The sequence below is a fragment of the Phytophthora infestans genome, genomic scaffold, assembly GCF_000142945.1.
Source record: "Phytophthora infestans T30-4 supercont1.36 genomic scaffold, whole genome shotgun sequence".
NCBI lineage: Eukaryota > Oomycota > Peronosporomycetes > Peronosporales > Peronosporaceae > Phytophthora > Phytophthora infestans.
In genome coordinates this window covers 224,608-249,821 of record NW_003303723.1, presented here as the reverse complement: position 1 = coordinate 249,821, position 25,214 = coordinate 224,608, and the positions used below count along the sequence as shown (strand labels likewise).

Sequence of the window (25,214 nt, the reverse complement as noted above, 5' to 3'; positions counted from 1 at the left end):
GCATCCCTCTCGGAAATGGATCGGAGAAGGACGTCGATCTCGGCGTCTCGATCCAAGACTTGCTGATGATGGAGCTGGACCTGACCCAACGCAGCGTCAACCTTGCTCTGCTCAGCTGCGATAGCCCGAGCAAGTTTTTCTTCACTCAGAGCTACAGCCTTTTCGCAGTGAAGCAAGGAGATTAGCAGACTGCGTGGCAGCAGCCACACCTGCTGTCGCGCCCGATGAGAGCTGAGTGGACAAAGTCGACGTTGCTGAGAGCAAGAAGAGGTCCAGTCGCTGAGTCAGTGCGCGGGTTTTCCTCCTGGACAGCCTTGATTGGGTCGGGCTCGGAGATCACCAATGATCTCGGGATAATCAAGAGCGGCGTAGTTGCCTTTCAAGATATCCAACAGCTCCCCCGCGGAAGAAGCATGCAAGAACGCTCGCCGCTGCGCGGGATCGGAAGGCTCCACGGAACGAGTAAATCCGTAGGCCATGAGCCTCGCCAAGAAGGTCAATTCTTCTCGGCGCTCGTACCCCTGCTCGTTAACCCTGGCCATGAGGGAGTCAAGACTCACTGGAGCAGCCGAGCTTGACTGACTGGTGGCGCCCGAAGTGGTGTCGCCCGGCAAGCTCGGTGGACCAGGAGGGTGCTCGCGAGAAGTCTCCGCCGACTCCGCGTCAGACTCATGGGAAGTTGTCAGGTCGACCAACCCAGCTTCAGGCCGGTCGCTGACCCCACGAGTGCCGACAGGTCGAGGAATCGACTCAGCTGGCGCGCCTTCACCTCGACGAGGAGTTGGAGGAGAATGGTGGCGCCGCGAGTTGTGCTGGAGTAGCATGCGAGGAGTAAGGAGCTGCCAAATGAGTGACAGCGGAAGCAACGAACGTACCATAGAAGGTGGTGGAGAGCCGCGAGACGTCATCAGTTGAGTACGGACCAACGGTGGCAGAACCAAATGAAGGATTAAGACACTCACCAGCTCGACTCGTATCATAACCGGGGCAGTTGTGGTGTAGGGATTTCCAGATTCGACCATACGCCAACCTACTTTAGATCAAGAATCGGCTCGGTCTGATAGCCCAGAGCTTAGGAACAAAGGATCACGGTAAGTACTCGGCGATCTGTCCGGATATGCTATCCGGATAGCCGCAGAGCTCAACGGTCGCCTGAACCCAGCTGAAGGGTCGGTAGAGATCCGAAACGACTACATTTCACTAGATATTTGTATAAGAAGCATAGGATTAAATAGGGAGGGCCGAAAAGGCTCCCAGAAGATAACAGAGCAGAATTTTCCTAGTCCAAGACACGTGTACACTTTTCCGGTAAGTCCCTGCATAGGGCTGGATTATGTCTGCCGTCAATACTCGAGAGGCATAGCTTGTAGGGTATTGACTGGTAGCGCCAAGAGATTAGGTCGGTCCGGGTAGGACAAAGTCTCGCTACGCGCGAAAGAAAGCCCCGCATACTCAGCGGGCCGGTACGTCGGATAGCCCGGGTGCCGTAACACTTCTAGCTGAGCAGCCTCTGCGCTCGGTGACCTGTAAAAGCGCTCGCCGCCGTCGTCCATCCTTTGGTGGAGGGCACAGGGTTGTGAACGAGCTCAGCCGAACCAAACGCGGCGGAGCCTCGGAGGTGATCTGACTTGGTTAGTCGGAACCGAGTGGAAGCGAGCCACTCGTCTGTCCCGAAAGGGCCGGACCGCGAGGGGACCACCCTCTGCGCAGGCCATACAACCGCCGACCTAACTCGGCGATTCGTTGTGGTTTGTGTAAGGAATCCACATCTGACGGTATTTGTGTGTTCTACTACACCACAGGAAACCCACTCAACGAACACATCAAGATGACTGTGTTCATGGACGGTCTTCGAGTGGGGCCCGCACGCACTCAGCTGTTCCGGGTGCAGTCAAACACCCTTGAAGAGGCGATTCAAGTGGCTCTTCAAGAAGAGTACAGCCGTCGCCAGGCGCGTACGCCGGCCTCAGCGAGGCCTGGGAGTTCCTTGTCCGCTCCCGGTCGGACAAGCCCCAACGGACCAGTTCCCATTGAGCTCGGGTCCGCCGAACAGCGTGACATCCGCTGCTTCAGCTGCGGGAAGATGGACCACTTCAAGCGCGACTGTCCCGCAGAAAGACTCCGCAGACGGTCTTTCCCCAAGCCCGTCCTCAAGGGTCGCTGGCAGAAGCCAGGATCCCGGGAACAGGGGAATGCCGGGAACCAGTAGGGGCGGGGCGCCCTACTGGGGAAGAACTAAGTCTTCGGGATGGGTGCGCGGGTGGCGCGTACCACGGGGACTTAGCCCCTGAGAGTCTTCGCACTCTCGAATCGGCGAAGAGCAGCGGCGGGTTGCTCGTAGTACACGGTCGTGTACGGGGATACGATCATCCCTTTAGAATCTTGATCGATTCTGTGGCGTCGAAGAGCTTCGCACACCGCCAGACAGTTGCTCATAATAGCAACAAGTTGTCCGATGCTTTGAGAGAAAGCAAGGCCAACGGGACGGTGTCAGTGCGACTGGCCGACGGGAAGGTCGTCACTGTCCCCAATGCTCAAGTGGATTAGGCCGTCAAGTTTGAAGACTTTTACGGCCTCGAACAGTTCACTGTTCTCGGTATGAATCCATATGATTTGATCCTGGGCATTCCCTGGCTTGAGAAGCACGAGCCCTGGATCGACTGGCGAGGCAAGGCAATCGGTGCCAGCCGCCCTGCGCAGTCCGACAGAGCATTGGTGAGTCATGTTCCCACCTCTGTCAGGACCCGGGGCGCCCGCAAGGGCTGCTAGGGTACCAAAGCATCCGGCAGATGCTTGGGAGTCGTCGACGTATATGACGACTCCGAAATTTCTGTGATGGTGGCAGCGCCCAGAGGAGGCGCTGGCCAAGTGGGTAACTTAGGTCCACAAGCGGGTAACTTAGCTCCGCAGACAGCTGCAGCTGTCACGAACACTGAGAACAGCGTGTTCAGAGTGGGTAACAGAGTTCCACTCACGGTCGACCAGACCTTAACTGAAGAGGAAGACGTCGGATACGCTTCCTGTGTGGGTAACAAAGTGTCACTCACGGTCGCCCAGACCTTAACTGAAGAGGAGGACGTCGGATACGCTTCCTGTGTGGGTAACAAAGTGCCACACGCGGTCGCCCAGACCTTAACTGAAGAGGAAGGCGTCGAACATGCTTCCTGTGTGGGTACCATAGTACCACACGAGGCCACGTGTGCCTCGGATGTCGTAGCGCCGACATCCCTAGACGTGGGCAGCAAAGCTCCACGTCACGGTCGCTGTCGTCAACGACGCCGCCGCCGCCTCAAGTCGGATCCGAACTTCGTTCAGATCGACGTCGCTTCAAGCGACTCGGAGTCCAGGGCCCGGGCTCCTCCGACAAGGCCGGTGGAAGAGTGTTATCACATCTTCGATGGCGAGACCGGTTTACCCGTCAAGGCATCTGGTGTCCACTTGGAACCGTTGCCAGAGGTTGCAGAGATACTGAACCTCGAGGAAATGACGGTTGCGTCTTTCCTGGCCAACCTCAAAGCTGATGAGATTGACGTGATGGTGCTCATGAGACCTGAGACCACTCGGGAGGAGCTGAACGCCTCCTCTGTCTTGGACGAGAACGTCCTGGAAGACCTAAACAGGCAGCGTCAGATGCGCTTGGGTTCTGAGATCCTTAAGAACCCCAAGGATCCGGTGTATCCTTTGGTGACGGAGTATGCGGACGTGGTGAACAAGCACCCACCGCCCAGCTCCCACCGGATCGAGGCGTACGGCATGAGATTGATCTCGTGCCCGGCACAAAGTATTGTGTCACGAGGCAATGGCCTCTCCCGCGCGAACAGTGCAAGGTCATCGGTGCCTTCTTCGCCGCGAAAGCGAAGGCAGGCTTGGTGCGGTAGTCGAAATCCCCGCACTCGACGCCGACTTTCTGCGTTCGTAAGCCGAACGGAAAGTGGCGTCTGGTTCACGCTTATAACAAGCTGAACAACGCAACGGTGCCGGTCCAAACACCGATCCCACGAAAGGATGTGTTCTTAAACAGCATGGCCGGGAGCGTACTGTACAGTGCGCTGGATTTGGTAGACGGATACTACCAGATCCTAATGCGGGAGAGCGACATCCCGCTCACCGCGGTAAGCACTCCAAGCGGCATGCTTTGGGAGTGGCTCGTCATGCCGCAGGGCTTGTCTAACGCCCCGGCGACGTTCAATCGCCTGGTGACGCAACTGTTCCGCCCTTTGCGTACCTTCGTACAGACGTACTTCGACGACATATTCGTCCATAGCCGTGCCGAGGGAGGCAAGACGGCCATGGAGGTGCATCTAGGACACCTCCGTCGAGTGTTGGACGTAATGCGAGCGAACAAGCTATACGCCAACATCGACAAGTGCGTGTTCGCATCACCAGAGATTAAAGTTCTCGGTTGCTTCGTAAGCAACGTGGGCGTTCGGGCTGACCCAGACAAGGTCAAGGCCATAGCAGCATGGCCGACGCCCCGATCCCAAAAGGATCTTCGAAAGTGGTTGGGCCTTGGCCAACTACCTTCACAAGCACAGCGCGGGGTATGCGGGCTTTGCTAAGCCCTTGTCGGGCCTCCTTCAGAAGGACGTCGACTGGCGCTGGGACCAAGAGCACCAGGATGCTTTTGACAGCATCAAGGCCAGTCTCCAAGAGCCCCCTGTCCTGGCCCTGCCGGACGAAACGAAGCCGTTTAGCGTCGTCTGTGATGCCTCCGATTATGCCATCGGGTGTGCATTGCTGCAGGCCGACAAGGCTGGGCATGAACGAGTCATCTCGTTCCAGTCCAGGCAGGTCAAATCCGCCGAGCGGAACTACCCTGTCCACGACAAGGAGCTCCTGGCAATGAAATATGCCCTTGTGAAGTTTTGTGTTCACCTTCTGGGCTCGAGGCCCTTCGTGATCTACACAGACCACGCATCCTTGAGGACGGCGACTAACTCGCATCACCTCTCCCAAAGGATGGCGAGGTGGCTGTCCTTCTTCGCGGAGTACAACTTCCGCGTCGAATACAAGTCAGGCAAGCTCAACGTGCTTGCGGACGCCCTCTCTCGTCGTCCTGACTATGAGCTGACCCACATCACACGGGTGACAACGGATCTATATGATCGGAACGCATGGCGTATCGGGACGATGAGGCTGTCGCGCCTATCGTCCAGTTCCTTATGGCAGGAACGAGCGCGAAGTCCGACTGTCTCTCGTCGCGACAGCGCTCACGGCTCCACCGATATGAGTTGAAGGATGGCCTCCTCTATTACCGGGTGGAGCCCAATGAACCTCCACGGGTGGTCGTACCCAACGACGAGGATCTGAAGTTCGATATCCTCGCGGAGGCGCACGACGCGCCCTCCAGCGGCCACTTGGGTCGCGAGAAGACCTTTCTGTCGGTCTCTCAGGCCTTCTGGTGGATCCACATGTACAAGTGGGTCGCCCGGTACGTCAAGACATGTGAAACATGTCAGCGGGTCAAACCCGCAGGGCACTCTTCGGCTCCACTACAGAGCCTGCCCTTACCGGCTGACTGTTGAAAGTCGATGAGTCTTGACTTCATCTTTGGCCTTCCCGCCGACGGGCACGGCAACACCGGAATTTTGGTGTTCGCGTGTCAGATGTACCATCTTGCTCCGATTCCCGTCACTGTTACGGGCGAACAAACCGCAAGGTTGTTCGTCGATGGCGTCTTCCGCTATCACGATCTCCCAGAGAAGATTGTCTCGGACCGAGACCCGCGGTTCACGGCTGCGTTTTGGAAAACGCTGTTCCCTTTACTGGGAACGCGTCTGCAGATGTCCACTGCGGACCATCCGCAGACATACGGCCAGACAGAGCGCGTCAATCGAGTGCTCGAGGACACTCGGCGCAGTGTGTGCGCGGCAGCACTACGTACGTGGTCGACGCAGCTTCCAGTTGTTGAGTTTGCGCTCAACAACCCGGTGCACGCGTCCACGGGGTTCACGCCGTTCTACTTGAACGGCTTCCGCCACCCCAGGGTGCCTCTCACTCTTCGAGGAGACACTGACTCCTCTATTCTAAGTGGGGGAGAGGCTCGGAAAGCCCTTTCCTCCCAGGTCTCGGATGTAAGACCAGTTTCGCTGCGGAAACAGGTGGAATCCTTTATGGATATCAAGCTGAACATTGTCAGCAGGGTCCGCGATGCCATGGCAGCGGCCCAAGATAAACAAAAGGAGTACTCAGGCAAACAAGGAAGAGGAAACTTAAGTATCTTTGAGGTTGGGGACTTAGTGTTGCTAGACACGAGGAACCTACCTCTAGACACTGTTAGCTCTGTCGGCAGCAACAAACTGAAGCACCGCTTCATCGGACCTTTTGCAGTCCTGGCCAGACATGGTGCGTCGTACACCATCGACCTTCCAAAGTCAATGACGACGCACCCGACGTTCTATGTCGGACATATTAAGCGGTACTTTGACCCGCAGGGGGTTGCTGACTCGCAGACCCACCTTGGCCCAGCTCCTCAAAGCGAGAGCGGGCCAGAGACGTCGGCGAAGGCATCGGAGCAGGCACCCAAGCCTCGGTCGGAACGGCAAGGCTGCGGTCAAGACCGTACACCGGAGGGGCCCCGTACGAACGGACCCCGGAGCCATACGCCGAGTACGCTGAGTATGCCGGGTACGCACCATACGCGTACGTCTGGGAGTGTGCCGCAGGCGGCTCCGGACGTGGCAGCAGAGCCTCGATCCGTCGGATCATGCGAAAGGCCTCGTCCAGATCGGACGAAGAGGCCCGGCGATCCACCCGCAGATGCAGGCTCGCGACCTCTCGCTCCAACCGATCCAGGCGGACCGCAAGACGAGCGATCTCGCCCTGATTCCCGGTCTGGGCGGCAGCAACACCGCCAGTCCCAAGGCCAAAAGCAATCTCAAGCACGAGGACACGTTGACGGAGGCGGTCAGCCTCAGGGCCCTGTGTCGGACCCGCAGCCGGAGCACTCGGACGAGAGTGACGTTCGGGAGGCGCCGAGTACTCGTACTCGTACGAGGGCACCTCCGCCCCTGCTTAACCGGGATGGAGAAGTCCACTTCCACGTGGAGCGGATCCTCCAGGAGCAACGGCGTCGCGGTAAGCGACAGCTCCTCGTGAAATGGAGGGCCGCGCTCGCGCGGCCAAGTCGATGGTTTTCGACTTTGAGAATGAAAGTTTGTGACGAACACCTCTTCATTCTGATTGGTCGGTAAACGAACCTAAGTGGGGGAGGATGTAACGGAGTACGTAGCCCTAAGTGTACCCTGGTTACATGAAGTGTGACACGTCATACTTCGGGATACTTGGTACAAAGTACCAAGGTCGTCCAAACCCAACCATTGGTTGATGACATTGCATTTCTATAGGTGACTTATAGTTTGTATTAAACCCAAGCTTTATCTACCTATAAATATATTCAGTTTACATTCTACCTTAATTAGGTCACTTCGCTCTCTTTTGAATAAAGAGGGGACCTGTGAACTGCCGTTCACTTAGAGTTTGTATACTCTCGGAAGCTAACGCAAGACCCCGTCACGTGTTGTGTAGTGTAAGTACATCGCCAAGCTCGCAGAGATTATTTTCAGAAATACCGTTGATACCGGTATTGCCCTGGGCCGGATTCCTTGAAGCAAATGGCTGTTTTCTACCCAAACGTTGGTGGTGCCCTTTTATTATGGCACTCGTTATTTCGCCGGACTGAGGTAACATAGCATCGACTTTTAATCGTGTTCAGATAGTATAATACGGTTAAATTGAAGTAAAGGTAGGACTTGCACTCGTCTGTGAACTTATAGCCGTGGGCCCGCCCCTCTCTTCGCTTGCTGCGCTGCGCTCGGGGGGGGCGCCGTTGCGCGGCCTGTAAGACCTCGACTCGGCAAGGCGCTGTGTCTGGGATTAGAAATTATTAATAACTCCGAGCGAGTGTTGCCAAGATCGTCAGCTAAGTCCATTTTATGCATGTTGGGGAGTATAATTGTATAGTCGGTTAGCCAGTCGGGCGAAATACTCACTGTCTATTATTATACTTCGAAGTGATAACTTGATTGAGCTTGTAGCTACAAAAGCACATTTAGGCCGTGTTCGGTTTGCAGGGGCAAATCCAGCTTGTTTGAAAATAAGCTAGCTGTAGAACAGTCGTTTTGTTAAGTAAAATAAAGATAAAATAAGTGATCGTGTTCCATCAGAAAAAGGCTGGATTTGAAGGCGCAAAGGAGGACGAATCAAAATTCAACCCAGAGCTGAATTTTGAAACCAGTTGTTTGGAGCTATCCTGCTGAATGTCATTTTTTGTGTTTCTAAGAGGAATAAAGCTGGTTGAGACATTCCAGCTCCTTAATAACAATTACAGCTGGTTTTAGCTTAGATCGAACACGGCCTTAGATTTATGTAAGGCCGTGTTCGGTTTGCAGGGGCAAATCCAGCTTGTTCGAAAATAAGCTAGAGCTGTAGAACAGTCGTTTTGTTAAGTAAAATAAAGATAAAATAAGTGATCGTGTTCCATCAGAAAAAGGCTGGATTTGAAGGCGCAAAGCAGGACGATTCAAAATTCAACCCAGAGCTAAATTTTGAAACCAGTTGTTTGGAGCTATCCTGCTGAATGTCATTTTTTGTGTTTCTTAGAGGAATAAAGCTGGTTGAGACATTCCAGCTCCTTAATAACAATTACAGCTGGTTTTAGCCTAGATCGAACACGGCCTTAGATTTATGTAAGGCCGTGTTCGGTTTGCAGGGGCAAATCCAGCTTGTTCGAAAATAAGCTAGAGCTGTAGAACAGTCGTTTTGTTAAGTAAAATAAAGATAAAATAAGTGATCGTGTTCCATCAGAAAAAGGCTGGATTTGAAGGCGCAAAGCAGGACGATTCAAAATTCAACCCAGAGCTAAATTTTGAAACCAGTCGTTTGGAGCTATCCTGCTGGATGTCATTTTTTGTGTTTCTTAGCTGGTTGAGACATTCCAGCTCTTTAATACCAATTACAGCTGGTTTTAGCTTAAATCGAACACGGCCTAAATTAATTGAGAACCCAGCGGTTTTGCCAAAAACAGTATTATCATTTATGCTGTAACACTTCCTTATCATTCTGGCTCATTCATCGTTCTACACCTTCGTGATGTGATCTGCATTTGCACTACACAAAGAGTGCATCTGTAATGTTGCGGTAGCGTTCATTGTCCTTCTCCGCGAGGTAGTCCGGGTTGTTGGCAACACGTTGCCGCAGCATTTCTTTGAATTTGTGCTCGTATACCTGCGTCATCCCAGTTCGTGAAAGCTGCGAGACCAAGCTGTCCCGCAGCTCCTGCCACTGACGAGTATGCTCCTGCTGCGCAGAGCGCACGGCTTCGTTCAGCATACTGGCAAGCATCGTGCCCACCTCCATACACACGTTCGGCATCGCTGACGCTTTCGTCCGGTATGAGCGACTGTGAGGCTTAGTCGATACCTTGGTAGAGCTGGCGACGCGCAGTTTGGTTGCGTCCTTGTCGATGGTCGTGAGCCAGTCTTCCTGCTCCTTGCTGGGCACGTGGCGACTCACAAGCTCCTGCCACGAGACTGAAGCGCGCTGCAGCGAGTTGGCACCGCCTGGGAGCATCGGATTCGCACCAGCATTGCCTCCAAACATTTGTGACATCATAGGCATCATCTGGGACACCATTTGGCTCAAATCTGGCATTGGAGGTGGTGCAGCCGCGGCGTTAGACGTCGAGACTGCGCCACGGGCCCAAGACGCTGGCACAGCGGGGGTGTATGGTATTGCCGGCTGTGCTACTTCCACCTCCGACATCTCCACGAGCATGTCATCCGCCAAGTTGTCCAGCATCTCGTCATCCGAGAGGGACATGTTGTCCAGGATGTCGTCGCTCATCTTCGCCGTTCTAAAATCTAAACTGGTACTAACATGTATAAGAGTGCTTACAGTTTAAAAGTGGGTCTTACAGTTTAAGAGTGGGTCTTACACTTTACGAGCAGGAGAGTTGTATTTTGGGTTGCTGGGTGCTACGTGCGAATTCAACTACTTCTTGCCCTTCTTACCAGCCTTGACGGGCTCATCAATGACGATGATCTGGTCTTCATGCACACCAAACATCCCCGGCAGCACCTCCAACAACTCAGTCACACAGTCACCTTGCAGTTGGATCTGTTGCTGGCCCTGGTCCGTCTTGGACAGCGACGAGCTGCAGGCGAACTTCTTGCCCATGCTCTTACAGGCGTCTTTGATGTTAACACCTTCAAAGTCCTCGAGACCCGTAACGAAGGTGAGACGCTTGCGGCCCTTACGCGAACTCATGGAGATGGTCACCATACAGTTCTCCTTCCGCTTAGCTGCCTCCTCAATCTTGTTCTTCTTTTTTTTCTTGACGGTCTTGCCTTCCACCACGAGGGTAATGCCTTCCACACCGTCAGCAATCTGCTGCTCTACCTCCAGCAACTCAATGATCGTACGGTTATACTTGGTAAGCATCAGATCGGGACAGTTCTCGGCCAGCCACGGCTTGCACTCGTTAAACATGGGGCCGTATTCGCAGTACTCGGGCGGGAACGTGTCAATGGGACAGTAAATCACGTGTCGCAGCTTCGTCAGGCCGTCGTCCTCCTCTTCCTCGCTCTCATCATCGTCGTTATCGTCCTCCTGAGCGTCTCCTTCCTCGTCAGAGTCGCCTGGTTCCGGGCCGTACTTCTTGACTAGTGCGTCGAAGAGCTTAGACTCATTGCCTTTGTACTTGATTAGCACCTGCGCCACATCTCCAGCCTTCTCGGGGTTGTACTTCTGATAGAAAGCCAGCAGTCTCTGGTAGTTAAAATCCGTTGCATCCTCCGAATCGAGAGCATCGGCAGGTGTAGCAGGGGCCGCCTCTGTCTCCTCCTTGGAATCAGCAGCTGCGTCGAACGTCTCATCTTCGGTGGGCTCCGCGCCGTACTTCTTCACCAGCGCCGAGAACAACTGCGTCTCGCGTCCTTTGAAACGCTCCAGCACGCCATCGATCTCATGCAGCTTATCGGCGTTGTACTTCTGATAGAAGCGTGTGAGGCGCTCGCGGTGCGGAGACATGATCTTCCTGCTTGGCCACTTAGTTCGCTGACCACAGACTATAATACCTCGCAAATTTGATCAAGAGAAAGGGCACACGAGTATCGCTTTTGACAAAACACTTAATTCAGTAAAATACTGTACCTACATGTAATCAGTTCCGCGATGAATCAAATTTGAATTAATCATTTATTAATCGTGGAATTACCAATTTAAATCGTAGCGTGGACCACACTAGGCAAGGTCTCCAGATGAGCTCTGAAGTTTGGTGCTCAAATCGAATGGCAAGAGTACGATACGCCGACTTGGCATTGCGAGACCGATTATGGGCCACAATTTGTGGCAATAGCGTCAAATTTGTATGTGGGAGATATATCGTATTTTGAGAAATGTGCTATCCTGAAAGCCTTCAGCAGCGGCGGCAACATTATCACCAAAGTAGCGCCCTGCATGATCAAGGGAGCACCAACACGGCTCTGAGTATAGCATGCTAGGTCATGCCCAAGCAATTCTCTGAAGCGCTTACACTTTGAAGCACTAGCGCAGCTCCGTTTCGGATGAGCTGAGAGAGGCTACATCACCCTCCTTTTACAGCTCCAAAGTAAAAAGCACCCAAGGTTGAATTAATTTTTTTTTTATTAATTATTAGGGGCTGCCAACTTTGGCACAACAATAAGTTTTATTTTTTGCGAGCAATTGAGGAACCTGATTGGCTAGAAAAAAAACAGTCGCAGCAACTGGACATTTTTTTGGGGTCCAAGGCGCGAGCTATACCGCCGTCTCTATTACGGCAGAGCTGTCGTAGACAATGTCACGGTGTACAGCTAGATGGTGGATTAACGATGCTGGCTGACTGCCTGCAGAAGGTCTACTCAATCCAGACTCTCCGGACCACGTCCAAGCAAGCGGGACCTGCGGCCAAGACAGTGACGTTCCAAGTTTGAAGTCCTGAAGCAGCTGGTCGTGGCGGGAATTGGAGCTGGACCGCCACGCACGAGGGATCTGCTAAAAGGTAAGAAGCTCTAAAAACACTTAGCGAGGTGAATTGAGGAAGTCAGTCGTGGATTTCCTTCTAACAAGCAACACAAGAATATATCAACTTTTACATTACTATCGCAGTAGTGTCGCTAACACTACTACCTCCTACGTCGGCCCATGATACTCACGACCCCGATTAGAGGAAGAACGCGACAATTTGGTGGAGAAACAGGGTATCTTCTACCCGAATTTCGTAGGAGTACAAGCGTAAGAAGAAGCCTTGGCAACGGAGTGCCAAGGAAGAAGGAGAGAGAAGTGGGAAAAGGATGAGTGCTCAAGGATGGTCCAACGAAGGACTTGGAGAAGGTGAAGGGGTAGGGGGATGGGCTCCTCCGTTGGAAACGGAGCCCGTGGAGATCCTCGAGGAGGAAGAAGAAGTGCGCGCTGAGAGAGCTGTTGACGACGGCACGCCGCAGAGACTTCAAGGAAGGGAGCGCCAGGGAGATGGCGGGGAACGTGGCACGCCGCAGCGAGCTGATCACGAGACGGGAGAGCACGAGACACGAGCGGTCCACGTGGAAGGCAAGGACATGTTCGACGTGGCGTCTCCGTCCCCGGGAACGAGAAGGATGGTTGTTTCTGTATCTGGAACGCCTCAGGGTGGACAGATGTCCAACACAGTCCTTGAGTAGTGGGCACGTCAACCAGCGCCCAGCGAAGGAACGACGCCTGAAAGGACGACGGCGGGCTCGCTCTTGGACGCTTCGGTGATGGACTCGGGAGGTCGCCGCGAGGTGGGGTTCGCCTTGGATCGGACTCGTCCCTCCTTGCAACCGATGGACGACTCTAGAAGGGACGTGCCCTTGGTCACGTCAGTGTACGAACAACCCAACAACAACGTACCGGGCCAACAAGGAAGCCGACGTGCCCCAGGGGCTGTACATGTTGTTGCTGGAACACCTACGCGAGCGTACGTACCTGGTGGAAGTCGAGGAGCGACGTCTGTTCAATCGATGAGAACGCCGACGAGAGGAAGTGGAACGCCGACGACGGACCCAGCCTTACAGGCTCTCATCATGGTCCAGGTCGCCCAATTGCTACAGAGGGCTGGGGTGACGAACGGAACGCCGGTGCCGTCACCAAGACCTCAGGCTACAGGACACGTACCAAGTACTGTGCCGACGCCGACCCGACCAATGACGTCTTCAGTGATGGGGTACCAAGGACCTATGACCCCGAGGATGAGGGATCAAACGCCGGTTTCGACACCTAGCCGAATGCCGATGCCGCTATTCTTTCGTATGGGGGCGTGTCAATTCCTATGGCTGATTCCACGTGAAACGGTGGAGGTGGTGGAACGCCCCAACGGAGTGCGTTCTACCCTCCCTTCCAACCGCCAATGACGTCGACACCTTAGTGGGCTGCTGCTGGAGCGATACCCGCGTGGTCTGCTGCGTCTGCACGGCAGACACCTGCCAGCCCCAGAAGCGGAACGTACGGATTGCCGTTCCAAAGAACGTCTCCTATGAATGTTGCGACGTTTCAGGGACGATCAGGAGCGCTAGGACAAGAAGGGAACGTGGGTGCTAAAGGAGGAAGGTACGCACCTAACGCAGTACCTCCGCAAGGGCAAGTGACGAGTCCGTACTACGACCAAGGAGTCCGCAATGGCTCGCACGGGTCAGGGGAGAGGTGCTCAGCAGGACGTTCCGATTGTTGGTATCCCGACCGAATTACTGAACGCTGTGAAAGTTATCGTCCCGTTCTACTCAGAGACGGCCACGTACGAAATGGCGGCCGCGTTCTGGCGTTCCTTTGAGAAGTGTACGCTTGGTATGGACGACCAAATGCGGTTGACAGCCTTTGAGCAGTGTCTGAAGGGCAAGTTGGGGTCAGGAATGGTGGTACAATGCGAGGATCAACGATTTTGAAACTCTGCGCGTGAGATTCCACAACCGCTTCATCTTTCAGACGCCAGTTTAGTTGTGGAGCCGACTCAAGGCCGCTAAGAGGAACTACGGTGAATCTGCGGAAGAGTCGGGCGACAGGATCATCACGACGTGCGAGTACCTAAACTATCACGAGCCTCGGATGCAGTACGAGTTCTTCCTCGATGGGTTAAGGAACAAGCAGATGCGTGCCGTTTTAAACGCGAACCTAGCTGCGTCGATCCAGGAAGCGTGCGCTTTATTGTTGTACAAGAATCTGCACCTCCCTGTGGAAGAAGAGGACGAGTTTGCGAATAGTGGGACGACGGTGAGGAACGTGAACGCGGTGACGTCCACGCAGTCGCAGATGCACCAGCAGCTTCAACAAATGAACCAGTTGATGCTGAAGCAGCAGCAGAATCCTGGAACGTCACAAGGGTTCGTTGGCGCCGTGGCTCCTAAGAACGTTCCAAGTACTGGCGTTCCAACTCCGAAAGGGAACGTGGCTGGCGCACCGCTCGGACCTCTTCGCATCCGACTAGGGCCTGACACGCATACCACGGAAGGAGAAGTGGTTTGCGGACGCTGTGGTCGTGTTGGATGTGGACGTGAGACGTGTCCCCGTGGACAGGGCCGTTGCAATCGGTGCAACGAACTTGGACACTACTCGATGGAGTGCAACTGGCCCAGACCCCAAGGGAATTACCGGAACGGAGAACGTCGCCAAGCGGAATGTCTGCTGTGTGGTAAGGCGGGTCACCTGGTGGCGAGATGCCCGAGCCTCGATACGTTGCGAGGAATGATGCAGAGCGTGGCCGCCGGGAACGTGACTGCACCCGCTGGTACGTCCCAACAATGAAGGGGGCAGGAGGAAGGGGAAGGAAGTGTCGCTCCTTCCTGTTGCCTGGTTGGCGACACTAAGAGAGATGAGGGTTAACCGCGACAAGACTTGGCGGGTGGGCATCAGAGGTCTCTCGGGAGAGGTGTGATGAGCGATGAAGGCGCACATGACGTTCCTGTCACGAGCGTCACGACGGAAATTGTGGAAACTAAAAGTGGAACGAGCGGAGAGAGCAGTCCGACGAAACGGACTGGGCTAGAACGAGATGAGAAGATTGAGGGCTCTACGGAGAGGCCCGCACGAGACGGAGTGGTCGCTGAGGTAACAACGGAACGTTCCTCTGCGACGCTGAACTGGGAAAACGAAAAGGGGGCACGTTCTGAGTTGGTACAGGACGTCAGTAAGGGAGCAACGGAACGCCCCGAGACTGCGTCAGACGCCAAGAACGAGTGTCTAGAGATAAATGGCTCTATTGAGAGGCCCGTACGAGAGAGAGTGGTCGCTGAGGAAACAACGGAACGTTCCTCGGCGAAGCTAAACTGGGAAAACGGAACAACGGAACGCTCCAAGTTGGTGGAAGACGTCAGTAAGGGAGCAACGGAACGCCCCGAGACTACGTTGGACGCCGAAGAGAAGTGCCAAGAGAGCGAGGAGGTGGAGACGCTGTCCACCCGCTCAAAGCAGTACGAAGGAGCACTCGAAACGATCACGGAGGACGCATCTGGCGCCAGGTCAAGTCAGTTCTCGGCAGTCATTGGACAAGTGAGTACAGGTCAAGAAAGGACAGAAGCTCAGAAGGCCGAGGAGGACGAGGAACGTACTAAGGGGAAGGATTCGACGCAGCACTACGAACGCCTGTTTACCGACGAGGAGCTGGATATGCTCGAGCACGGTGGCAGCCAGGTAGTGAAGAATGAACCCGAGGAGTACGAGAAGGAACTGAAGAACGATTGTTCCCGATGAGCGAGGAAAAGGTGCTGCTACGTGCCAAGCGGAACGCGAATGAATAAGGGAAGCCGACACTCGCGGAAATGAGTGCCGAGCTTGGGATACCGGAAGACGTGTTGGAACGTACCCGGGAGGTCTCATCTGGAGATCTCGGAACGCCAGAGTATTGGCTGGACTGGTACGCTCACACGCTAGAGACGTCGACTGAAGCGAAACGTGCCAATCGGGACTTCAAGGATGTCGGAGGAACGGGAGAGAAGTCGACGACGGTCGTTGGTTCCGTTACGACGGACGAGGACGAGCGTAAGGGCTGTACGGAGATGTCTGAGGACGCGCTGGAGAACGAGTTCGTGCAGAACGTTTGTGTCGGACTCTAAGAGGACGTCGTGCCAATCTTGGAACTCCCTGCGGAGGAGAAGGGAACGTTACCATTTCTATGGCGTTCCATAATTCGTAAACGAGTGTACGAACTCCTTAAACAAGAGCAGAACGCCACGAAGGATCCTCAATCTGGCGTTCTTGAAAGCGAGGAAAACGGTGATGCTGAGGACGACATCCCATCTTTGCGCGACAAAGAGGGCGGAACTTAATTTGACGAAGACTCGTTTCGAGAATACCTCGTCGAAGTGGGTGGAGCGCTGGCTGAGACGTTCCAAAATCGAGCGTTGGCCTGGGCACGAGACTATTTCGGGACAGAAGCTTCCGTTATTCGCGACAAGTTGTGCGACAGACGGGACAAGACGTCAAAAATAGTGGCTGCGACCGTTGGGACAAGTTCCAGGAAGAAAGTGACTTTCGGTGCGACTATCAAGGACGGAGATCCCAAAATAGGAGAAGAGGAGACCGAGGTTTATTCCTTAAACGTGAGAAGAATTCCCAAGACGCGGAGAAGCCCTGGACTGCGCGAAGTGAGCGGCGATGACGTCTTCGACGACGGTGAAAGTGTCGTGCCAGATGGCAAGCGTGTCATCTGCAGCGTTGGGGTGTGCAAGCGCTGTCGGACGGCTATATCGATTGCTGCCCGTCCGAAATGCTAGCTGATACAGGTGCGGTCGCCAGTCTCGTCGACAAACGCGTGCTAAAGCGTCTCGGACGAGCCTCCGACCCTCTACGACCTTATACTGGGGGCTTGGATAGTGTCTCGGGGCACAAGATTCGCGTTAGTGGGGTTATCGACTTGCCCGTCACGCTTGGAACGCTGGAGAAGACGCTTCCTTTCGTCGTGACCGATCACTTGTTTGTGTACGCAATTCTCGGAACGGACTCGCTAAGGGCGTTCCGCGCGGTGATCGACCTCGAGGAGCAATCGATGACACTGAAGAAGACGGAAGACGTGATCCCGTTGGGTGCGACAAGGGTAGAAGAAACCTACGCGGCTACGATATCGTCGACGGTGCGTTTGGAACCCGGACGTCAGGCCTTAGTGAGATCGAGCGTTCGCGGAACGATGAAGGACCACTCAGTTGTGTTGGTCGAGGGCGTTCCCGGAACGGACGAGACTTTGAGAGTCGCGAGGACGTTGTGTACCGTGACGGATGGAACGGTGTTGGTCGAAGTGTGTAATGCTTCCGCGGAAGAGGTAGAGATCAAGTCTGGCGCGTACGTCGCTGCTGTAACAATCGTTCCCAGGTCGGCGTTCGCAACTAGAGGCTCTAAGTCAGATGAAACGACGAGGAACGTAAGCGTAGTGCTGAGTACGGTGAAAGGGAACGTGACGGCTGAAGTTGGAACGATCGAGGCTGAGATGAGTGCCGCCATGGACGACAGCGAGGAAGACGATTTCGAAGTGGACTTCGAAGACTTGTCACTCGGAGCAGAACAGAGGGGTCTCTTCGCGAAGATGTTGAAGGACTTGAGAGACTTATTCGTCGAAACTTCCAAGAAACCTGGAAGGACGGACCTGCTACGATTCAGCATTGACACCGGAGATCACGCGCCTATTAAACAGCCTCCGTACAGAGTGTCGAAAGCTGAATGAGATGTCATGGAAGCAGAGATTCAAGAGTACCTAGATCTCGGACTTATCAGACCGTCGACTAGCCCATGGGCCAGTCCTGTGTTGATGATACGGAAGCCTGACGGTGGCGTAAGATTCTGCATCGATTATCGGAAACTAAACGCCGTGACCGTGAAGGACAGTTACCCAATGCCTTTGATCGACGACATCCTGGACGTTCTAGGGAACGCGAAGCTTTTCTCCACGATGGACATCGCTTCGGGATATTGGAACGTTCCAATGGATCTCGACAGCGTGGAGAAGACGGCTTTCACGAGCAAATTCGGCCTCTACGAGTGGTTGGTTATGCCGTTTGGCTTCTGCAACGCCGTGCCTGCGTTCGAGCGTCTAATGGAGAACGTTCTCGTTGATCTCAAGTGGAGGACGTGCCTCGTCTACTTAGACGACTGTGTTGTCTTCAGTGACGACTTCCCGACACATCTGATCCGAGTACGACAGGTTCTGGAACGTTTCCGAGCGGCAGGGTTCAAGTTGAAAATGAAGAAGTGCCATTGGGGACGTGACCAAGTGGCGTTCCTAGGGCATATCGTGACTCCGACTGGAATCCTACCGAACCCTGAGAAGGCAAAAGCGGTGATGAACATCGAGAGACCGCATGACTTGCACACGGTTAGAGCATTCCTGGGTCTGACAAGCTACTTTCGACGCTACATATTGCGATTCGCTGCAATCTCTGCGCCGCTGGAACGCTTGAAGCAGAAGGACGTCAATTTCAGATGGAACGACGACTGTGAGGGCGCGTTCCGACAACTACAACGAGCACTAGTGAAACCACCGATACCGGTGTATCCAGACTTCAAGAAGAGATTTTAGCTCTATCTAGATTCGTCACACTTAGCGGTGGGAGCATGCCTGATGCAAGAGGTCGACAAGAGAGACAGGGCGATCGCGTACGCGAGTAAGATGCTGGTTGGATCACAACGGAACTGGGTTAACAAGACAAGTGGAACGACAGAAATTGAGTGCTGGGGAATCGTATGGTCGACACGCAAGTTCCGGTGTTATCTGAGTCACGCGGAATTTGATCTGTACACTGACCATCAAGCTCTCACGTGGATCTTCGGCGAGACAACAAGAACGTCAAACGCCAAGTTGGCACGATGGGCCATGGAGCTGTCGCAGCTACGGTTTAAGATATATCACAAGCCTGGAACGTCGATGGGACACGCTGATGGTTTGTCGAGGCTGTATCACCGACCGGATGCTGGTACTGTTAGTGCCATCAGGATGGCGGACCTTCTCAACGACAGTGAGGAAGAGACTTCTGGAGTGCAAGTGCCGACTTCGGACGAAGCGCAGACTCAATCGGGAACGCAAGCCTTAAACGGAACGCTGGGTAGGAAAGCCACCGACGTTCCAATCCCAGTCGGGGAGCCTGCCGAGACTACTGATCCTAACGGAGAGACTTAGAGAGGGGACCAGCAGACCGAGGGTGCGTCCGTAGCTGTCGAGCCTCTCACACAAGCGGAGCAGGAAGAAGACTCGCAAGGAAGAGCTCTACAGGCGAACTCATCGCCGATTGACGTGTTTGGATTGGACTATGACAAGTTCGTGGCTGAGCAAGAACGTGTGCCCTGGATGCGAGCACTGAAGGCGTTCCTGAAAGACGGAGCCTTGGCTCTTGATCCACAACTAAGAGTGAGTGTGCTGAAGATGTCTCCGCACTACTTGATTCGAAACGGAGTTCTGGCACGTCTCGTACATCTAGGAGCACGTGCCGGTCCAGCCCGAACTGTGTGCGTTCCAACTGTCCCGTTACCATTCATTGAGACGGTCTTGCACTATTGTCACGCCGACATCTTCTCTGCACATTTAGGGAGAACGAAGACGACGGACAAGGTGAGACGCCACGCGTATTGGCATGGGTGGAGAAAGGACGTGATCGAGTACGTGCGTGAATGTTATATCTGCAGTGGAGGGAAGGGACATAGACCGTGGAGAGCTGGACTGATGCAACGGATGCCAGTTCAGGACTTGTCTGGCCTGTTCTCGCTACTCGTAGTCGGCGCAAATGGACCATTGGTCGTCACTCCTCGTGGCAACAAGTACATCCTAGTGTTTGTGGACTATTTCACAAGATGGGTCGAGGCATTTGCGGTCGCTTCGTTGGACACGATCTCGTTTGTGAACGCAACGATAGAGGGTGTTATCTGCCGACATGGAGTACCGGAACGTCTACTAAGCGATCGTGGTTCCAACTTCACTTCCAATCTGGCCAAGTCACTGTATCAGACGTTGGGGATTAAGAAGTTGTTCGGAGCGGCGTACCACCCGCAGACACAAGGTCTGGTGGAACGTTTCAACGGAACGTTGATGGGCATGCTACGTATGTTTGTGAACGAGACGCAGACGGATTGGGATGTGTACCTGCCCAGGGTCCTATTTGCGTACCGGACGGCATATCACGAAGGCCTCGGTGACACCCCGTTCTTTAGTCTGTACGGACGTGATCCTGTGCTACCTATCAACTTGGCGTTCCTAAACACGGGAAGGGACTGGAAGAGTAACGAAGTTGCGACGTACCGCCGGAAATTGTATCGCTCGTTGCGTGACTCGCGTCGTCTTGTGGAACGACAACTACTCAAGGCTCAGGATCGACACGAACAGAGGCTGGACAACCAAGTGAAGGTGACATCTGCTGAAGGAGACGCTGTCTGGGTGTACCAGTACTTTAGATCCCGAGTGGGGGAACGCAGGACGAAGAAGCTGGCGTTCTCCTGGCACGGTCCCTACCGTGTTGTTGGCCAAGTCGGGGAGAACGACTACAGGATCGCGATTCCGACGCACCCGAACAAGGTCGTCACGGTAAACGCCAACCGTCTGAAGCGCTTTCAAGGGCGCTGGAGTCGACCCCTTACAGACGAGAAGCCTGACAGAGTCGAAGAAGAAGAGGATGAGGCCGGTACGGGTCCATTGGGCGTCGAGGACCTGCCGTCGACGAGCTTTGTGGAACGTCTCTCTATTGACGAAGAAGAAACTGCGTTCTCGGGAGTGTCGTCGCCGATAGTGGACTTGATCGCGAAAAGAGTCGAAAAGCGTGAGTTGCAGTATCTCGTACTCACCGCCACGTATGAGACGTTCTGGTTGTCTCGAGCGGCGTTGGCACCGGAGTTTGGAACGGTGATACGTGCCTTTGAGGACGCAGATCGGAAGAAGAGAGGTCTGCCGAAGTTGCGTCGGAACGTCATATTGGTCGAAGCCAATGCTGATGTCGACGATGCTAAGGTGTTGTTCTAGCTGGCAACGGGAGCCGGTTAGAATGTATGCAGTTGTGGGACTGCACGAGAGTGTTTGGGACTCGCTGAGTCTCAGAACACTGAGTGGCGTGGACATATTATCTATTTTGGAACGACCACGGGTTGTTCTTTGGGTTTTACGGAGTTGGGTATTTTGGGAGCGTCACGAGCATACGAAGACTGAGTGTGTCGGGGTGGAACGTGAAAGAGTTTGTGAAGCATCAGTTTGGGACGTGAAGGAGTTTGTGAACAATCAGTCTGGAAAGTGAGGAAGTTTATGAAGCGGTAGTTTGGAGTCCGAGGGAGTTCGGATGCGTCGGTTTGGAACGAGAAGAAGCGCTTTAAGAGAGATTTGTTGAAGTAGAAACGAAGAGTCAGGAACAAGGCACGACGACGAGAAACGACGGAACGTTACGGTTAAAAGGGAACGAGAGCTACGAACGGCTACATCGCAAAGACGTGCTACTTGGCGGCCTTCTTCGGGTCGTCCTCATCTTCGTCCTTATCGCTTTCCTCGTCGCCGTCCTCGTGCTCGACGAATTCCTCCTCTTCCTGCTCGTCTTCGTCGTCATCGGCTTCGGACTCCTCGTCGTCGTTACCAGAAGCGTCATCGGCCGCAGCTTCCTTCTCTTCGTCCTCGCCTTCATCTTCGAATCGGACCACTCGTCGCGACGACGTTCCGCACCGGACGGTGGACGGACAGTTGGGACTTCGTAAGTTCCCGCCGTGATCTGGGCCATAATGTCATCTTGAGCCAGCTTGACGGCGTGGTTGTTTACGAGCGCCTGCCACGGTTCCTCGTTCTTCTCACCAGCCCAAGTCACGTTTGGTTTCGTGCTTGACATGGTGTCGCGGCGAACTCGCGCTAAGGCAGCAAGGGAGAGCCGGCTCTTCTCGTCTGCATCCGGATTCAGCGCGTCCGTAGACTCAAACAAAGAGCGCATGCTGGGGTACCCGTAAGTGTCGATATTCGACGGGTCCAGCGCGTTCTCGAGCGTGGCGCCGTAGCGTTCCTTGTCCTTCTGCTTCAGGGTCGCTAGGTCCTCGGCAATGGGTCCGTTGTAGGGGCGGCCATGGCGTGTGGCTCTGCCGGGCTGTCCCCCGAGCCAATACATCTCAGGGCGCTTCTCTAACATCTCGAGGAAGGCATAAAAGCCCCATGTCTCTATGCAAATGCTTGTGAAGGCCCAGCGAGCTTGGACGGCGCGCATCTTCAGCTTACGACGCTGAGGCATGGCCGCTGCAGTGACAAGAGGAGCGTGTAGGGCCCACTCCCAGAAAGCACGGCGGTGTGTCATCCAGAAACGCCAGTGTGCGCGGTATACTTGACTGAACTTGATTGGATCGTACCACATGGGACGGCCGGTCCAAGGGTACGCAAGGCGCCAGGGCTTCTTACCAAGGGCCTCTGCCTTCGCCAAGATGGCAGCAAATGCCCGACGAACGGGAGCTAGAGCCGTGCGACTCACGTCGAGAAGATGACCGAACAAGTTAGATGGAACGTGCGCCTTCTTGGGCTTGCTGGCGACGCGAGCCTTCTTGGCGGACGACTTGGAAGTGGAGTCGTCACCGCTGGACTTACGCTTGCCTCGCGCGGGCGACTTAGGCGACTTGGGTGTCTTCTTGGAGGGCGACTTCGACGGCTTGCTCGACGACGTCGTCGACGCCGTAGCAGATCCTGAAGAGGGAGCAGAATCTACCGGCGCGGGGAGGGCCACGACGGTTCCTTGGAGCGAAGCATCGGTCTGACCATTCAGGATGTCCTCGGCGAGCTGGTCTAAGAACCGGAGACCCGACGACATGCTGTTGGCGCCCAGGCGCGCGCGCAATTCGGTCCAGAACTGCTGCTGGAAGGCCCGCGTAGTGTCCCCAGGGGTGCCCTGCTCCTCATGGTCGAGGGCGGCGTTGAAGAACGCCCGGAAGCGCCTCAGCTCGGCGGCGTGGACATGGCGAGGAGCGGATTGTGAAATGAGAGATCTCCGAAAACAGGAAGTTTTTACTTGATGGCTGCCAAGGGGCACGCGAGAAGGTTCGACAGTTGGGACGTGGCGTCGACTGAGGGACGCAATGATGCTTGGTGACTTGGGCGGACAAGGTTTCGGGTGAAGAACCTTCCTAACGGCTAACGGTCTGGAGGATCTGCTGTTGTGACGATGTCACTTGGAAATTGATGACGATGTGGGGAGCGTTAGCGGAATGGGCGGAACAGACAAAGTGGGCGATGGAGTTCGAAGTGGCGGACGAGATGAGAGTCGTCGGCAGCGCTGTGATGGGGATTGTGATCTGGATTGCAACGGCGCCTCTGCGGAACGTGTCGCGGGCGTTCCTCGACGGAACGATCGAGAACGTGCGTGCTATCTACTTTTTCTGGTACACTTGCTGCGATCGCTACTTGGTGGCGGCTCGAAGCGCCCATGCCGCAGCTGTGCCACCTCCGGAGTACGCGTGCGCGCTAGTGAAGCTACTGTTCTTGGTTCCTATCGCGGTGTTACAGGACTACGAGTCCCGATTCGGGATTACAGGTCGTATGGGCCTTAAGTGATGTGAGGCGTTCCACCACTCGTGATGTCTGTACGTTCCAGATGCGAGTCTTTTGCTATGGGGAACGTCCTGCCGGTACGCTCGTGCCACTAGCAAAGCTGTGGTAGCTGTTGTGGATAGCGTTGGAGACTTTATTGCTGGGAGCTACTTGCTGACGTCATTACTACTGTCTATCCTGATCTACCTGGCCCGCCTGGTGTACGAGAGCGTCGAAGGAGTGCTGTGTGGCTGGATGGGAGTGACGCTGGTTGTGTTGATCGTGGACGTCTACCTGGAGTTTGGAATTGGCTGTTGCTACTGGAATTTGGCTGTGTTCGTTGTCGGCTGCTACAGTTACGTGATGCGATATTATGGAGGGCTCCGGGCGAGCGCTAAGGACCAGAATGATAAGGCGGCGAGACGCAAGTGGGAAGGGCTGGCTGGTTGTATAGAGCGTCGTGAGGAAAGAGAGCGAGCTAGCGTGGAGCGACTGCGAGGCATGCAGGCCGAAGGAACGTCGTCTGGAGTATGGAACGAGAGTCCAAATGCAAGTGGAACGTCACGTGGGAACGTTCCAGATCTGACTGTGAAAGACACCGTGCGACAGGCTCCGGGCGATGTGGCTCGGCGAGGACACCGAGCGTCAGTCGGGGAGAATTGTCACGGTGTACAGTTAGATGGTGGATTAACGATGCTGGCTGACTGCCTGCAGAAGGTCTACTCACTCCAGACTCTCCGGACCACGTCCAAGCAAGCGGGACCTGCGGCCAAGACAGTGACGTTCCAAGTTTAAAGTCCTGAAGCAGCTGGTCGTGGCGGGAATTGGAGCTGGACCGCCACGCACGAGGGATCTGCTAAAAGGTAAGAAGCTCTAAAACACTTAGCGAGGTGAATTGAGGAAGTCAGTCGTGGATTTCCTTCTAACAAGCAACACAAGATATATCAACTTTTACATTACTATCGCTGTAGTGTCGCTAATACTACTACCTCCTACGTCGGCCCAAGATACTCACGACCCCAATTAGAGGAAGACCGCGACAGAAAGCCTTCAGCAGCGGCGGCAACATTATCACCAAAGTAGCGCCCTGCATGATCAAGGGAGCACCAACACGGCTCTGAGTATAGAATGTTAGGTCATGCCCAAGCAATTCTCTGAAGCGCTTACACTTTGAAGCACTAGCGCAGCTCCGTTTCGGATGAGCTGAGAGAGGCTACATTCCTTTTACAGCTCCAAAGTAAAAAGCACCCAAGGTTGAATTAAAAATATAATTATTAACTATTAGGGGTTGCCAACTTTGGCAACAACAATAAGTTTTATTTTTTGCGAGCAATTCAGGAACCTGGTTGGCTAGAGAAAAAGTACGAAATCAACACAGGAAGAAGATTATTTTTCTCAGCAACTGGACATTTTTTGGGGTCCAAGGCGCGAGCTATACCGTATTTCGCATGTAGAGAGCTGCACCCTCATATGAGATGCACCTAGATATTGACCAATCACATCCGGCTATCTTGAATTGAGGAATCGCATGTAGAGAGATGCACCATTTCTAAGCCAACCAAGTCTTTGCGGAAAAATTTGCGCCGGCAGTCGGTCAAAAGCGGACTACGTAGGTGCTGGCTCGAAAATTTGCAAGAACAGCTGCAAAAGCCAAGAGAACAGGGATCAAAGTTCAAGCTAGCGCCGCCTGGACGCGCGGGGATGTGCCGATGGGTGTGCAGCAGTTGGGAAGCTCTGAGTG

The 25,214-nt window shown here is 54.4% G+C and overlaps 3 protein-coding genes across 3 annotated transcripts; all 3 read right to left on the bottom strand.

The window, feature by feature from the left end:
- Nucleotides 1–9,108: 9,108 nt before the first annotated feature.
- PITG_14558 (uncharacterized protein) lies at nt 9,109–9,882 on the bottom strand (the record flags this gene model as incomplete). The annotated part of the gene is made up of 1 exon (XM_002898415.1): nt 9,109–9,882. The coding sequence occupies one exon, from the start codon at nt 9,841–9,843 to the stop codon at nt 9,109–9,111; it is 735 nt and encodes a 244-aa protein (XP_002898461.1).
- A 54-nt stretch (nt 9,883–9,936) lies between these two features.
- Nucleotides 9,937–11,028, bottom strand: PITG_14557 (uncharacterized protein; the record flags this gene model as incomplete). The annotated part of the gene is made up of 2 exons (XM_002898414.1): nt 9,937–10,767; nt 10,906–11,028. 2 exons carry the CDS (start codon nt 11,026–11,028, stop codon nt 9,991–9,993), a joined length of 900 nt encoding a protein of 299 aa, XP_002898460.1.
- A 10,361-nt stretch (nt 11,029–21,389) lies between these two features.
- Nucleotides 21,390–22,253, bottom strand: PITG_23021 (uncharacterized protein; the record flags this gene model as incomplete). Its single annotated transcript, XM_002898413.1, has 1 exon — nt 21,390–22,253. The coding sequence occupies one exon, from the start codon at nt 22,251–22,253 to the stop codon at nt 21,390–21,392; it is 864 nt and encodes a 287-aa protein (XP_002898459.1).
- Nucleotides 22,254–25,214: the final 2,961 nt, after the last annotated feature.